At 43.2% G+C, this 12,998-nt stretch overlaps 1 protein-coding gene across 1 annotated transcript in view; it reads left to right on the top strand.

The window, feature by feature from the left end:
• Cdk6 (cyclin dependent kinase 6) overlaps positions 1-12,998 on the top strand; it is a 188,450-nt gene that overhangs the window by 119,670 nt on the left and 55,782 nt on the right. The window contains exon 5 of the mRNA XM_075953934.1: positions 12,742-12,851. Within this exon, the coding sequence (XP_075810049.1) occupies positions 12,742-12,851 (110 nt within the window). The remainder of the gene's footprint in view (positions 1-12,741; positions 12,852-12,998) is intronic.

Here is a 12,998-nt window from a genome sequence, read left to right as displayed (position 1 = left end):
ACTCTGAGTTAACAGGTCATCCCGTCTCTAAGTTAACAGGTCAGCCTGTCTCTAAGTTAACAGGTCAGCCCGTCTCTAACTCTGAGTTAACAGGTCAGCCCGTCTCTAACTCTGAGTTAACAGGTCATCCTGTCTCTGAGTTAGCAGGTCAGCCCGTCTCTCTTCAAGTTTAAGCACCATTCTTCTAGTTAGATCCCATAGGAAGCCCAGGCTGTAGCCAGGCTTCCCATTGACTGGCAGGGGAAAGGGCATTTCTTCATAAATTGGATGCTTCCTTCTCTCCTGGAGACGAAATGTGCTCATATTTCCCAGTCCCATGGTTTGTAAGCTTGAGTCCATTGCCCAAAGCCGGGGACTGTCACTTTGGTAGAATACAGCACACTTCGAAATCCAGATTCAGGGGCCCGACATGCCCGTGGGTCTGATGGCAGAGAGAATATGTGTTTAGGTGGCCTTCAAAGAAAGGCGTTTCCTCTGTGAGACTCTAGCGCACACAGAAGGCAAGGGGTTAAGCGGAGAGCTGCTTTGAAAGCAGGCAAAGGTCGAAGGTCACTGCCAGCAAGTGCAAAGGCTTTTGAAGCCTGCCATCCCCACCCAGGGAATTGTAAACATTGGCTCTTGGCCACTGCATCCCACAGCACAGAACTTCATGCTCCATACTCATAGGCTCCAGCTTCTGCTCTTTCGTGGACTCCGAAGCTGGCGTGACGCTTCTGAAGAATCCTGCCGCTGCAGAACAGGATCGTGCACGCCTGTAAAGTGGAGCTTAGCCTGCAGCTGTGCTGCTCCTGGCTGTCAGACTTCCTCAAGTCCAAAGACTGTGTCCACAAGAGCTGTTACCCACCGTTTGTTAGTAACTAGCAATAAAGCCTGTATCTTTTTGTCCTCTGGCTCAATCCAGGACCCTCAGACATAAAAGCTGGCAACGAGAAAGTGCCTACTACCTTGAGTCTTGCTTCTTGTGTCCCCTTTTTAAAAATCAGAGTCCCTTGGTCACCGACAAAGGAGTGAGACTGTGTGTGTATAATTTAAGTAAAGTTGCCATAGTCTCCAGGGCAAAGTTATTTGGGGAAAAGGAACCGAGGGGATTTGGGCAGGATGTCCCCATTTCTGTCTGCTTCGGAAGTCTGCAGTCTGCTCTTTGGTCATTGATCCAGTTTCATTAGAAGAGATTGAAATTCCCGGAGAGATGTGTGGTTCGAGTTTCTTCCACCTGAACTGCTTAAAATGTTGTAGAAAGTCAATATTATTCGGTCTCTATGAAATGTTATGGAATCCCGGTTATTTCATGTGATACTTCTCCCTTTCATAATGTCTGAAGCTAGGAACAGATGATTCGCCTCGATAGACCCACATGTAAGAGCGCGCAGTGTTAGGAAAGAAGCCCACGTCTCTCTATTCCATTTGTCACTTCCCTTTTGTGTCTGTGTGTTAGGGGCAAGCATATACGGTCTTGATCTTTGTGGCATGGCGTCCGGGAGCATATTTTATAGTAGATTTGAATGTTTACCTGTAAGAACTTTGTCACTCAATACACATCCCTGTTTAAGCAGCAACATTTAATTCTGAAAATAAAAGAACATGACCATCATTTTTCATGGTATCACACAGACATCTGGTTGCTCGCTAGCCTTTAGCGGCAGCTCCCCATAGTCTAAATGACCCTTCAAGTTTTTAAGTGTCTTCTGGGATTATGCTTTTGTTTTAAGGAGTCACAGATTTTCTTGGGTACTCACTAATGTTCTATTGATCAAAGTTCTTACTTCAAGTGGCAGCTTCCTGAGAATATCACCAATATCATGTATTAAAACATAGTACAGTGTCTAGATGGTGCCACTAAGCATGTAAATAAAAAAAAAACACAAGAAAATTTGAGACAGAGTCTTTCTAAGTAGCCCTGACTGTCCTCAAAGTTGTATGAAGACCAAGCTGGCCTCGAACTCAAAGAGATTGTCCGGCCTCTGCCTCCCAAGTACTGGGATTAAAGATGTGCTCAATCACACTTGGCCTATAAATTTTATTCCTAATTATAGAATTATGTTGTTGAAAGGAATATAAAATAAAGATTTGTGATTCTATGACTGTAAATTTTAGGAAACAGTGGCCCAGTGATACAAAATTACTCTTTTCAAGATAAATAAGCAGCACTTGTTTATAAACATCCCCTGGTGTCAGAAAAGAGAACACAGTTCTCAGGTTTAAAAGGCAGCTAGCTCAGCAGGTATAGGCACCTGCCAGACCTCAGCGCCCAAATTTCACAGAGAACTGACTTCAGGAAGAGCACCTCTGATGCCCCCCCACACACACACCTATCCTCGAATTCTCGCCCTCAGTCCGTGCGGAGCTCGTGGTAATGCCTGCTCCCCAGGCCCTGATGACCAGCATTGTAAGTTGTCATGCCTCAGATTTACAATTTGTGCCTCACAACTTCTCTCCTGCCCACCTATCATGTGGCTTTACATTTCAATAGTTAATTCTATCCAGAGCTGTAACAGTATGGCCAAAGCTATTCACAGAGTCTAATTCATAGCACTAATTCATACGACTACATGAGAGAGACTGAATATAAATAATATAAAAAAGCCTTCAATGCAAAGAGAAACAAGAAATGAATTCTTTCAAATAAACATGTACTGTATTAAACAATTTTAAAGGACCAATGGAATATATTCATTATGGAAACCGAAAATACTTAAATGTATGTTAATTTAATTTTACAAAGTTTTAAAAAAGAAATATTGATCAGGAAAATAGCCCTGGGTAGTGATGAGGCGAGCAGGCCTGCTTTTCGTCCTGCCCGGCTCCCGCACGGCTAGCTTAGCCCCAGAAAAATTACATGGAAACTGTATTCATTTAAACACTGCCTGAAAAAAAATAAAAAAGCCGGCGGTGGTGGCACACACCTTTAATCCCAGCATTCGGGAGGCAGAGGCAGGTGGATCTATGTGAGTTCGAGGCCAGCCTGGTCTACAAGAGCTAGTTCCAGAACAGGAACCAAAAAGCTATGGAGAAACCCTGTCTCGGGGGGGAAAAAAAACACTGCCTGGCCCGTTAGTTCTAGCCTCTTATTGGCTAACTCTCACATCTTGATTAACTCATATCTAATAATCTGTATGCCACTTACCGGCATGAGTCTACCCAGCGTCCATCTCGGGAAGGGGAATCATGGCGTCTGCCTGACTCACTTCCCTTCTTCCCAGCTTTCTGTTCTGTCTACTCCACCCACTTATGTTCTGACCTATCAGGCCAAGCATTTTTTTATTATTATTAATTAACTGATGAAAGCAACAGCTAGAAAGAAGACACACCTACATCAGTCCTGAGACGTGTTCCCTCACAAATAGTAACAAAAACAATGCTTTGGCCAAACTGACCAGAAGAAGAGAGAGTTCTGGGTACATCAGAGCACTTTGCTGCTGGGTAGAAGAACTTTTAGAAGAACCTAGAGCTAATGAGACAGGCTCAGATAGGCTAGGAGGAAGTACAGATTGGACTCTCTCTAGACCCAGCCTCTCCCCAAACCTTGTTGTTATCTTTTCTTTCCACTAAGCTGGGTAAGGAAAAACAAATATATGTCTTATAGTTTCACTTGCAAGCAAAAGACTATGGAAAATATACCTGATAAAAGATAATTTGGAATCATACAAAATGAATATGTATTAATAATTTTCAGTTCATTTAAAGCCATTGTTTACTGACAGTGGTGCCCATACACCTCATGGTCCTTCAGATGACATGCAAGCAAAATTAATCCATGAGGACAGGGATCCTGGGCGCAGGAGGAAGTCTTGTGGGGATTTACATTCTGGTTCCCTTGTTCTAAGAGGTGATTTCGTAGGTTTAGACTTACGTGAAAATGCCTTGTCCATGTGAATAATTGTGTATACTCAATCATGATTTAGTAAATTAATGCCTTAGATGGATGTACAAGCATATATTCATGAGCTAACATCAACAGTGGCTAAAATTTAGTTTTTCCTTTACAAGAAGTTTTTGTTTAGATGTTTTGGTTTGATTATTTTGAAGCAAGGTCTCAAAACTTGGCTAACCTATAACATGGCTATGTAGACCAGGCTAGGGTCAAATATGTAGCAATCCTCCTGCCTCTGCCTCCTGGAGGCAGAGATTACGGGCGTGTGCCAACAACCCATTTAAGAATTTCTTTAAGATAAGATTATAAAATGGATTTTGTTACTGTGTTTGTGAATCTAGAACATTTTTTAAATACCTTTATAATAACCTCATGAATTATTTTTCCCTACCTTGGTTTATTATTCTTTTCTGGGTTGTTGTTATTGTTGTTACTTACTGTTGCTGCTGCTGCTGCTATTGTTTGGTTTTGTTTATTTGGGGGGCATTTTTCTTGATCATACATTTGGCAGCTTTTTAGCGGCCAAACACAGTAGCAAGTGATACAGTTTGGATCTCAGATAGCCCTAGAACACAGATACCTGTGCTTCTCAATCCCTTTGGGGTTTCCCAGGGGTTGCGTACTAGACATTCGGCATATCAGGTGTCTGCATTACCACTTATAAAAGTAGTGAAATTGCAGTTATGAAGTGGCAGTGGACATAATTTTATGGTTGGGATCACCAGGACATGAGGAACTGTGTTAAAGGGTTGTAGCATCAGGAAGGCTGAGAACCCCTGCTCTAGAGGCCAGGTGTTAAAGACTGGTCGGTCCCCAGGGTGGGGTTACTGGAAAGCTGTGGAACTTTCACAGGCAAGTGTTGAGGTTATTGGGGGCCTGGTCCCGGGAATGATTGTGGGACCTCATCCCCCTTCTAGCTCTTGCCCGTTTCCTCACATGAGCAGTTCGCTGCTGCAGGTGTGTCTGCTCTGACCCAGGGGAGTAGGGCCAGCCTGTCATGGTCTAGACTCATCAAAACTGAGCCAAATAAACCTCTTCTCTTATAACTTGATTGCCTCAGATAGTGTGTTGGAGTAACAGAAAGCAAAACCTAAGTATTGGGGATATGAAAGTAAGTAATGTCATTAGAGCATTTGGTTCTGTGGGGTAACAGGTGGAAATAGATCCTTGTGGTCACACCACATATCAGAGCAGGGGCTGAAAGGGATACTGTGGGAATATAGAGCAGGGAACCGCCACTTCTTTCAGAATGTTCCGGAAGACTCTTAGGGTATCACTGGACCCTACTTCTACTTCTGCCACTTATGAGTGTCCCCTGTGTATTAAGTATCCATGGTGACCGCTTAAGACAATGTTTCGTCCCCTGGAGGATAAACAGCCCTCTGTGTTCTTCACGTTTCCTTAGACACCACCGTAAACACATCTTTAACCACCCGCTGTAAGGGTATAAAGAAACTCTACCTGCCGCGGGTTTCTAGAAAGAGCAGTGTTCTTTGAAATGCTTGTAAACGCGAAAGTCTTTTCTTTGAATTGGCACTGAGGTCAAAGCCAAGCTTAGCACGAGCGTGGACGGGTACTTTTCCTTCCCTGCAGTGTTTGCATGCAGCAACCACAGTGCCCTAAGCACAGAGTAGCTGCTGCTCCCCGTCTAGGTGAGAAACCTGCCACATTGCCTTTTATGTTTACACATGTCTCTCTCCCAGGAGCGGATGTACCTAGAAATACTGTGTGAGGGCCTTGGTATGTGTGTGGTTCTTCCTAGAAACTGAGACAGGTTCAAGAGAAGCGTTGCAGCCCACTAGCAGTATGGATTCATGTATTCTACAGTTATCTATCAGTGCGTTTCACCTTCGGTGATCATTTCTTCCTCTGTGCTCACGGAAGATAAGTGTTTGTTTTAAGCAGCTTTCAAATCAGATAGTAAATTCATACTGTGTTACCATGATATCCATGAAGTTATACTGTGTTCTGGGAAGTCATTTAGCCTAAATAAAGATTTGGTTAATGGGGGCGGGGTCAGGCCAAAAATTACATTATAAACTATTAGGCAGTGCTAGCCAGACTCCCAAGCTGAATTTTCCTTTGCCTGTTTCTACAGCCCCATGTTGTCAGGTCTGTAAATGGGTGAGGGGTGAGTTTGAGGACGGTCCTGACTGGAGGAACTGGTTAGCAACTTTATTTGCAGAGGTAGAAGAATGGAAAAAGAGAACAAGGTTGGGAGGAAGGACAGGGATGCAGGAAAGGACCAACAGAAGCATGCCCACCATTCCAGCCTTCTGGCCTCGCGCAGGGCATGGCACAGGGCATTGTGGGTAAGCAGTCCTTCCCTCCCCTCTATCCAGGATCCAGCCATAGCACTGATGTCCCAACTGGTGACCAATCAGTGAGAACCTCTCAGACACCATTACCGTAGGAGAACATCTTCTTGTCACCTTGTCAGTAAACCTACATTGCTCTAGAAATATTTTAAAAGGCATTGTTTAAAAGTGATAACTCAACAAAAGGCCTGAAAGAAAACGTCTGAGCCAGATATGGTGGTGCATGCCAGTGATCCCGGCACTCTGGAGACAGGGCAGGAGGATCACTGCAAGTTCCAGGCTAGCCTAGTCTATGTAGAAAGTTCTAGGCTAGCCAGGGCTATATACTCAAGATCTTGCCTCAAGGGAAAAAAAATCAAAGTAGGTCTGAGACTAGAACTTAGTGGTGCGAGGCCCGAGTTCAGTTCCCAGCAGCCATCTGACCTCCCCAGGGGAATGAACTGTGAAGTCAGCCATTGCACAGCAAGAATTCGCCTGAGCGGAGGCCCCAGCCCTGCTTCAGTCCTGACCCTGCCACTCAACCAGCTCCTTGTCATGGACTTCCTCTGTCTGCCTGCTCTTACCTGTGGCTGGAAGTGGTCAGTGCTGCTGACAACTTTAAACCGAAGATATGTCCAACGCCGAACTCTATACGTCCGCCATGTTTCAATAGGCTTTCCTTCCCCCTTCCCCTAGCTCTGTCTTTACCTCAGATAAGATTTTAAAAATACAAAACAACCTAAGATTCAGAGAAAAGGTCATAAACTCCCACAGTTTGTCCATCCTGATGTTCAACAGTTTCTTGGGCAGAGGCCTTTGGTGCCCTGTGGAATTCAGACCTGCAGAGTTTCAGATCTAGAGGATCCCACACAAGCAAAGGCCAGTTGGTCGGAAGTCATGATATCTAATGGGAACCGTGGACCCCGCAGCAGCCTGGTAGCCATGGTGCTGAAGAACGCTCTTCCAGTTGGTAATGGATGTGTCAAAACAGAGGTGAGAAAAAAAATCACCGGCACACCATGCTCCAGGTCTGAACTCTTGCCAAGGCTTCCCGCGGCCAAACCCAATAAAGAACTAAGGCATATGGCAGATAGATAGGACCACCTCCAGGGCAGAGATCATCCAGACAGGCAAAGGGAAGGTCTCCAACCTGTCCTTCACCAGGGCCTCTCTACCAACTGTGGCCACCCAGTGTGAAGCCCATTGCCATTGCCACAGGTGAAAGGGAAGTGACCGCTAAGTAGAATATTGAACGGGAGCAGTTGACTCTGACATGCTGGCCTTGGCTCTACTTTATCTTACAGTGTTATTGAACTGGTTCAAAATATGTGAATAGAGATCAAAGCCCTTTAAACAGATATATTGACTTATGCAAACATTCTTGAACTTCCCGTCAGCCCCTGCCCCACTACCAAATCCACTCAGCACCTCTAGAGGCTGTTAATACATGTAATGATTGTAATAAACATGGTGTTTGCTTTGGTCCAGCCGGCCCCAACCAGACTTGCTAGTAGTTACCATTGCTTGCTGGAAAACTGCAGTGTTACCTTTGGTAGCAACTTTGTTTGTCACAGATTTCTCAGCTTTGATTCTTATGCATTGAGCTCATTGCCTCCCATGACAGTGCGTTCAGATTAAGACTCAGCATTGTACATTGGCTTTTAAGGATATTTAGAACTATTGACTGCAGAGAACTAAAATTTAATGGTATGTTTGGGAATTGTCTTTATTTCATGTAGTAAAATCAAGAAACATTATTATTGGTACATTTCACTCTTTATAAAACTTTTGAATTAGTAATTAATGCCTTTCTGCTTGTACGGACTTAAACTGGTTGTACATTGGGTAGTTTTCCATCAGAATTTTCCACAGACAGAAATAAAATAATTCCTAAGAAAAACAAATTTGTATTTGCTGACAGAAAAATATGTTAACTTCATTCTCAAAGACTTAAACTAGATTTGTTGGCAATAAAATATTTTAAGTCATGCAGAATTTCAGGCTTTAAAATCATAGCAACGTAATATGAAAATAGAAGGATTCTGAGTTAGACAGTATAGAATAGTCATTAAAATAAGATGCTAATGCTAGAGAGAGAGAGAGAGAGAGAGAGAGAGAGAGAGAGAGAGAGAGAGAGAGAATACTACATAAACCAAAGGATAACTTTTTAGAAAATGCTACCTTATTATAAAAAATGATGTTTTGCTACATTTAAATGTAGATGCTGGGACTGTTGGGACTATTAGTCTACTTGAGAATTAAGTAGAAGGGTTAATCTTAAGAACTCAATTTCTCTTCCAAATAAATGCATCTTTAGATAAATACGTTCAAGCAGGGTGTGAGCGTAATCTAATTCCTCTAACTTCTGCTTGGTGATAATTTGTACAGAGACTAAGCAAATCTTCGCTTGAGGGAAGCTGGAGAGTTTGAACTCTTTCCAGTTGAGTGTAGCTCTTACGCCACTGCCTTGAGTGCTGTCATGGTCCGTGCTGGGAAGGAACAGCAATCTTTCTCTCAAGTCATGGTGCAAGGAAATAATTTTACACCAATGGCCGTTGCATTTCTACAGGTCACAGACTTACCTAAAAAAAATACCTCACAATTAAATGTTTTAAAATAAATTCAAAATCATGTCCACTAGTGGTTTAATTTCAGCCTGCCTTTACCTGTTGGTTCGTGGGTGTTTGCAAGTAAAAGTTCCCCGTGAGATTTCCAGGAGGATGCAGATCATCGGATAACCTTTGCCCGGAATCCCAGCCCTTCTCAGTTGCATGTTTGGGGCCAGGCTACTCAATCATCTGAATTCCCAGTTCTGAGCTCTGAAGGACAGCTTGCTTGCTAACCACACTGCCTCCCACTCAGAGCTCTGTGCGCATTCTCGTCTGTGTGTGGCTCCCCAGGCTCTGTGACAGACACCCACTCAAGCTTGATGCCCCTGCCATACAGACACTTTCTAGGCACACTATGTCCACACCTATATATAAATAACATTTTAACAAAAACCAGAACTGTTGCAACAGAATTAGTCTCTCAACACTGTTCGTGGGTATCTTTTCTGTGTGAGCAGGATTACGAGATGAAAACAATCCCATTCTTTTTTGAAAGATAAATAATGCTCTTCTAGCAGTCATTAGTCTGGCATAAACATCCTTAGGAATGACTGTTTGTTAGTAATATAAATATTTTCGGGAATGCTAGATCGCGAACGTGTACTATTCATTTTATAAATGTTGACTTACTATCTTTTCAAAGACTTGTGACCGTTTGCAGTTTAAAGCTTTCAATATATTGTTCTGCTAATTTCTCCAAATCATCCCCAACCCACCCCAGTGCAATTTTCTCCCCTGCCCTCCACTCTCCTCCCCTCCCCTCCCCTCCCCTCCCCTCCCCTCCCCCCCCTCCCCTCCCCTCCCCTCCTCTTCTCTCTCTCTCTCTCTCTCTCTCTCTCTCTCTCTCTCTCTCTCTCTCACACACACACACACACACAACACACACACACACACACACACACTTCCCCCATCTTTGGCGGTTTGTATTTCTTATAAATTGACCTTGCTTGCTGCTTTTCAGCTGTATTATTTTCTTTTTGATTTTCAGCTGATTATTTTAAGCAGTATGATGCTAAATCCTAACCAACTCCCTTGTGGGTATGTCAAACCCTATAAATCCGTCTCTTTCTGGACTTAATTTGGTGTTTTTGTATTTGTCACCTTCTGGTTTATTTCTTTGGGCCAAGAGTTGGTTTTCTCCCCAACATCATGTGTTTTCTTATTTGTCATATTAATATTACCTTTATCATACGGCGTTTCCACATTGTTGTGATTTGTCATGCACTTGTTTAGGTTTTATGTTCTTCAACAGCAATATGTATTATTTTTCATTGCACAGCGTTTATAGTTTTAATTTCTGTTTTACCTTATTTTATTGCTGAACGAATGTGTTGTTTTCTTTACATTTTACAACTGAATTAAGTAGGACTTGTATATTAGTTGATGTGTATCATCTGAATTCTCATTTCTTTACTAATATTGTATCACTGTAGATAATATTTGCCTAAAATGTAAGGCCAAATGTGTATGAAATATAAATGTTTAAAAAGTTTAGGGGGAGAGACTAGAGGGGACAGTGACAAGGCTCAGACCTCCTTTAGAATTGGACAATTATGGAAAAGTGCAAGCACTTACAGACGTACAATCTTATTGGTAAAGGTTGTACTTGATGCAGAATGCTCTTTCATGGCCCACAGAACAACAGCAGCAAGCAGGTGTGGTCATAAAGAGAACAAAATTAAAGCCAACGAAATAGGAATTGGACAAGTTACAGTCTCTGGTAATAAATAAAGTAACTCAGCCATTAAAATAATATGACTAGACTCTCAGCAGACCTGACAGATATCAAGACAGAAAATACAAGGCACACACACAAAATAGTTCAACCAACAAGCAATAAAGGTAAGGACAGTGAGAAATACTGTGTGCAGATTTAAGACAATACAGCTTAAAATTAGAAGGGAGAGTTTATAGAGAAATCTTTGATCCTAATCAAACCAACTCGTGAAGACCCATTCACCAAGAGGAAATTTACACAATTGCAAATACACAGAGCTCTGTTGGAGGCAGCAGTGAATGTAGGGTGCTGCTGGCATGAGACTGGGCCTTGTGGGCCAAACAGAACTCCCACACATGAAGAGGGGGAGAGGAAAAGCTTCGGAGATGAGAAATCAGCGAGAACAAATGTGTGACAGCAAGAGTTATAGGCTGTTAGATAGACTGTTGGTGTTCAAACCCCACTAAGCATTTCCTCGATGTTAAAATAAGAGCCCTCCATCAGTGAGGTAGCAGAATGTCTGGACACCTTCGTTTCTCTCAAAGTTCTACAGATGGCTCCATTCACTGTCGGGGTTGAAAACAATGAAGCAGTCTAGCATTTGACTAGAGTATCAAGGATGTCAAGGCACCATGAAGATGCCAGAAAGAAACATATTAAAGCCAGGTGACAACCAAGACAGTTGGTCTTCCTTCAGTTTGTATTTTGTTATCATTGCTATTATATTACCATAATTCTTCCAAGTTTTTGTTATTATTTTAAGATAGGGTCTCAACTATGTAGCCTAGGCTGGTTTTAAAACTCATCATGATTCCCCTGCCTCAGCCTTCCAGGTGCGCCGCCATGTCTGTTATGACTGTCATACAGTCTTCTCCATTAGCTGTCAGCCAAGTGGGTAAATTGGAGGCAAAGCCTATGGGATGAAGAGGTGAGAGAACTGTAAGTGTTGCTGAATACTCAGCCCCAAGAGTTAAAGCAGCACCGTTTTGTTATTGCTCATAGTCTTGTAAGCTGACTGGACTCACCTCAGTAGTCTTTAGTCATCTGGGGGACAAACTGGTCTCAGTTGTCCAACATGGATGGCTCACATAGTTCTCAGCCGAGAGCCTAGCAGGGACTGATTGTCAAAGCATCTCTGTGAACTTCTCACAGAATCACTGCTGGGTCCCGAGAGGCAGCGTCTCAAGAGCAAACCCTCGAAAGAGCCCAGGCTGCAAACTACGTTATGAACTAGACTTGATAGCTTCAGACAGCACTGCCATGTTCTGTGGGTCAAGCAACTCACATTCATTGAAAGCTGAGTAAACTCTATCCCGTGCGGAGAACAATGTATACATACAAGGAGAGAAGGAAATTGATGGGAGACATTTTTAGCGACTTGCAAACACCAAGATCAAAGCCCATGAAGCCAGTATATCAGGCAATCTATATAGTAACACAGACAAAACAATGAGGATAAGGGGATCTGAATTATGTAAAATGTGTATTAAAGTATGTGAAAGATATTGATGGAGTGTCTAACAATAAAGAGGACACCCGCATCTTAGATATCTGCCGAGTGCCTGCCTTTCCTCTCCAGAGCAGAGAAGCATTTGACCCCTATACACAGGCAAATCTGCAGCCTTAACCTGGTGTTCTGAGCATTCCAGCTGTGCTTCTCTCATGTTTCCTGTTGAATGGGCTCTTGGGATTGCAGCTCCCATCCTTGAGGTGACTTCTTTATCTTGGGTGCACATACTTGGGTTTTCCTCGGTTTTGCTTGCTGAAAGGGCAGTAGGGAAGTTTGTTTGGATTCCCCACAGTGTTGTAATAAGACCGGTTTTGACTTGGCCTGGGATGCTCTGTGCACTTCAGGGTCATCCTCCAGCAACCACTGGAGTCTCTTCGTTTTCTAACAACAGTGACTTGGGAATTGAGCCGTTGTTGTTTTTTCGTGTGTTCTTTTGAAGTCTCAAGTGGGGGAGTTTTGTGATAAGAGTTTTGGCTTTGTTTTATTTTTTTACTTACTTTCTGAAACTTGTGTTATTTGCCATTCCTCGTCCCATTGAAGACAGTCTGAAATGGGAGCCCAGGGTGTGGGGTGATGCAATTTCCTGGCCTGTGAGCACGTCCTATGCACTTTGTGCCTTTGTCATGCTGTTACCATGATGTATAATGACTTGAATCTTGTCTGTGAGCCTCGCAGGATTGGCATGTAATTTGACAGCTGGCTTCCTCATTCATGCTCAGATCCCTTCGCTGTTACAGGTTGTTACACTGTGGTACCGAGCCCCAGAAGTCTTGCTCCAGTCCAGCTACGCCACGCCCGTGGATCTCTGGAGTGTCGGCTGCATATTTGCAGAGATGTTTCGCAGAAAGTAAGAACTCCATTTCTTCTTTGAACTGTCGGTCTTTAAAGTGGCAGCGTGGCGTTTCTGTCTCAGCGAGATCACGATTATTCCCAGCTATGGGGATCTAATGCTCAGACAGGATTTTGTGTGTTCTGTGTTCTAAGTGTTCACCAC

Source organism: Microtus pennsylvanicus, chromosome 19, assembly GCF_037038515.1.
Source record: "Microtus pennsylvanicus isolate mMicPen1 chromosome 19, mMicPen1.hap1, whole genome shotgun sequence".
Taxonomy (NCBI): domain Eukaryota; kingdom Metazoa; phylum Chordata; class Mammalia; order Rodentia; family Cricetidae; genus Microtus; species Microtus pennsylvanicus.
Note: the sequence above shows the minus strand (reverse complement) of the source record. Positions and strands in the feature narration are given on the sequence as shown.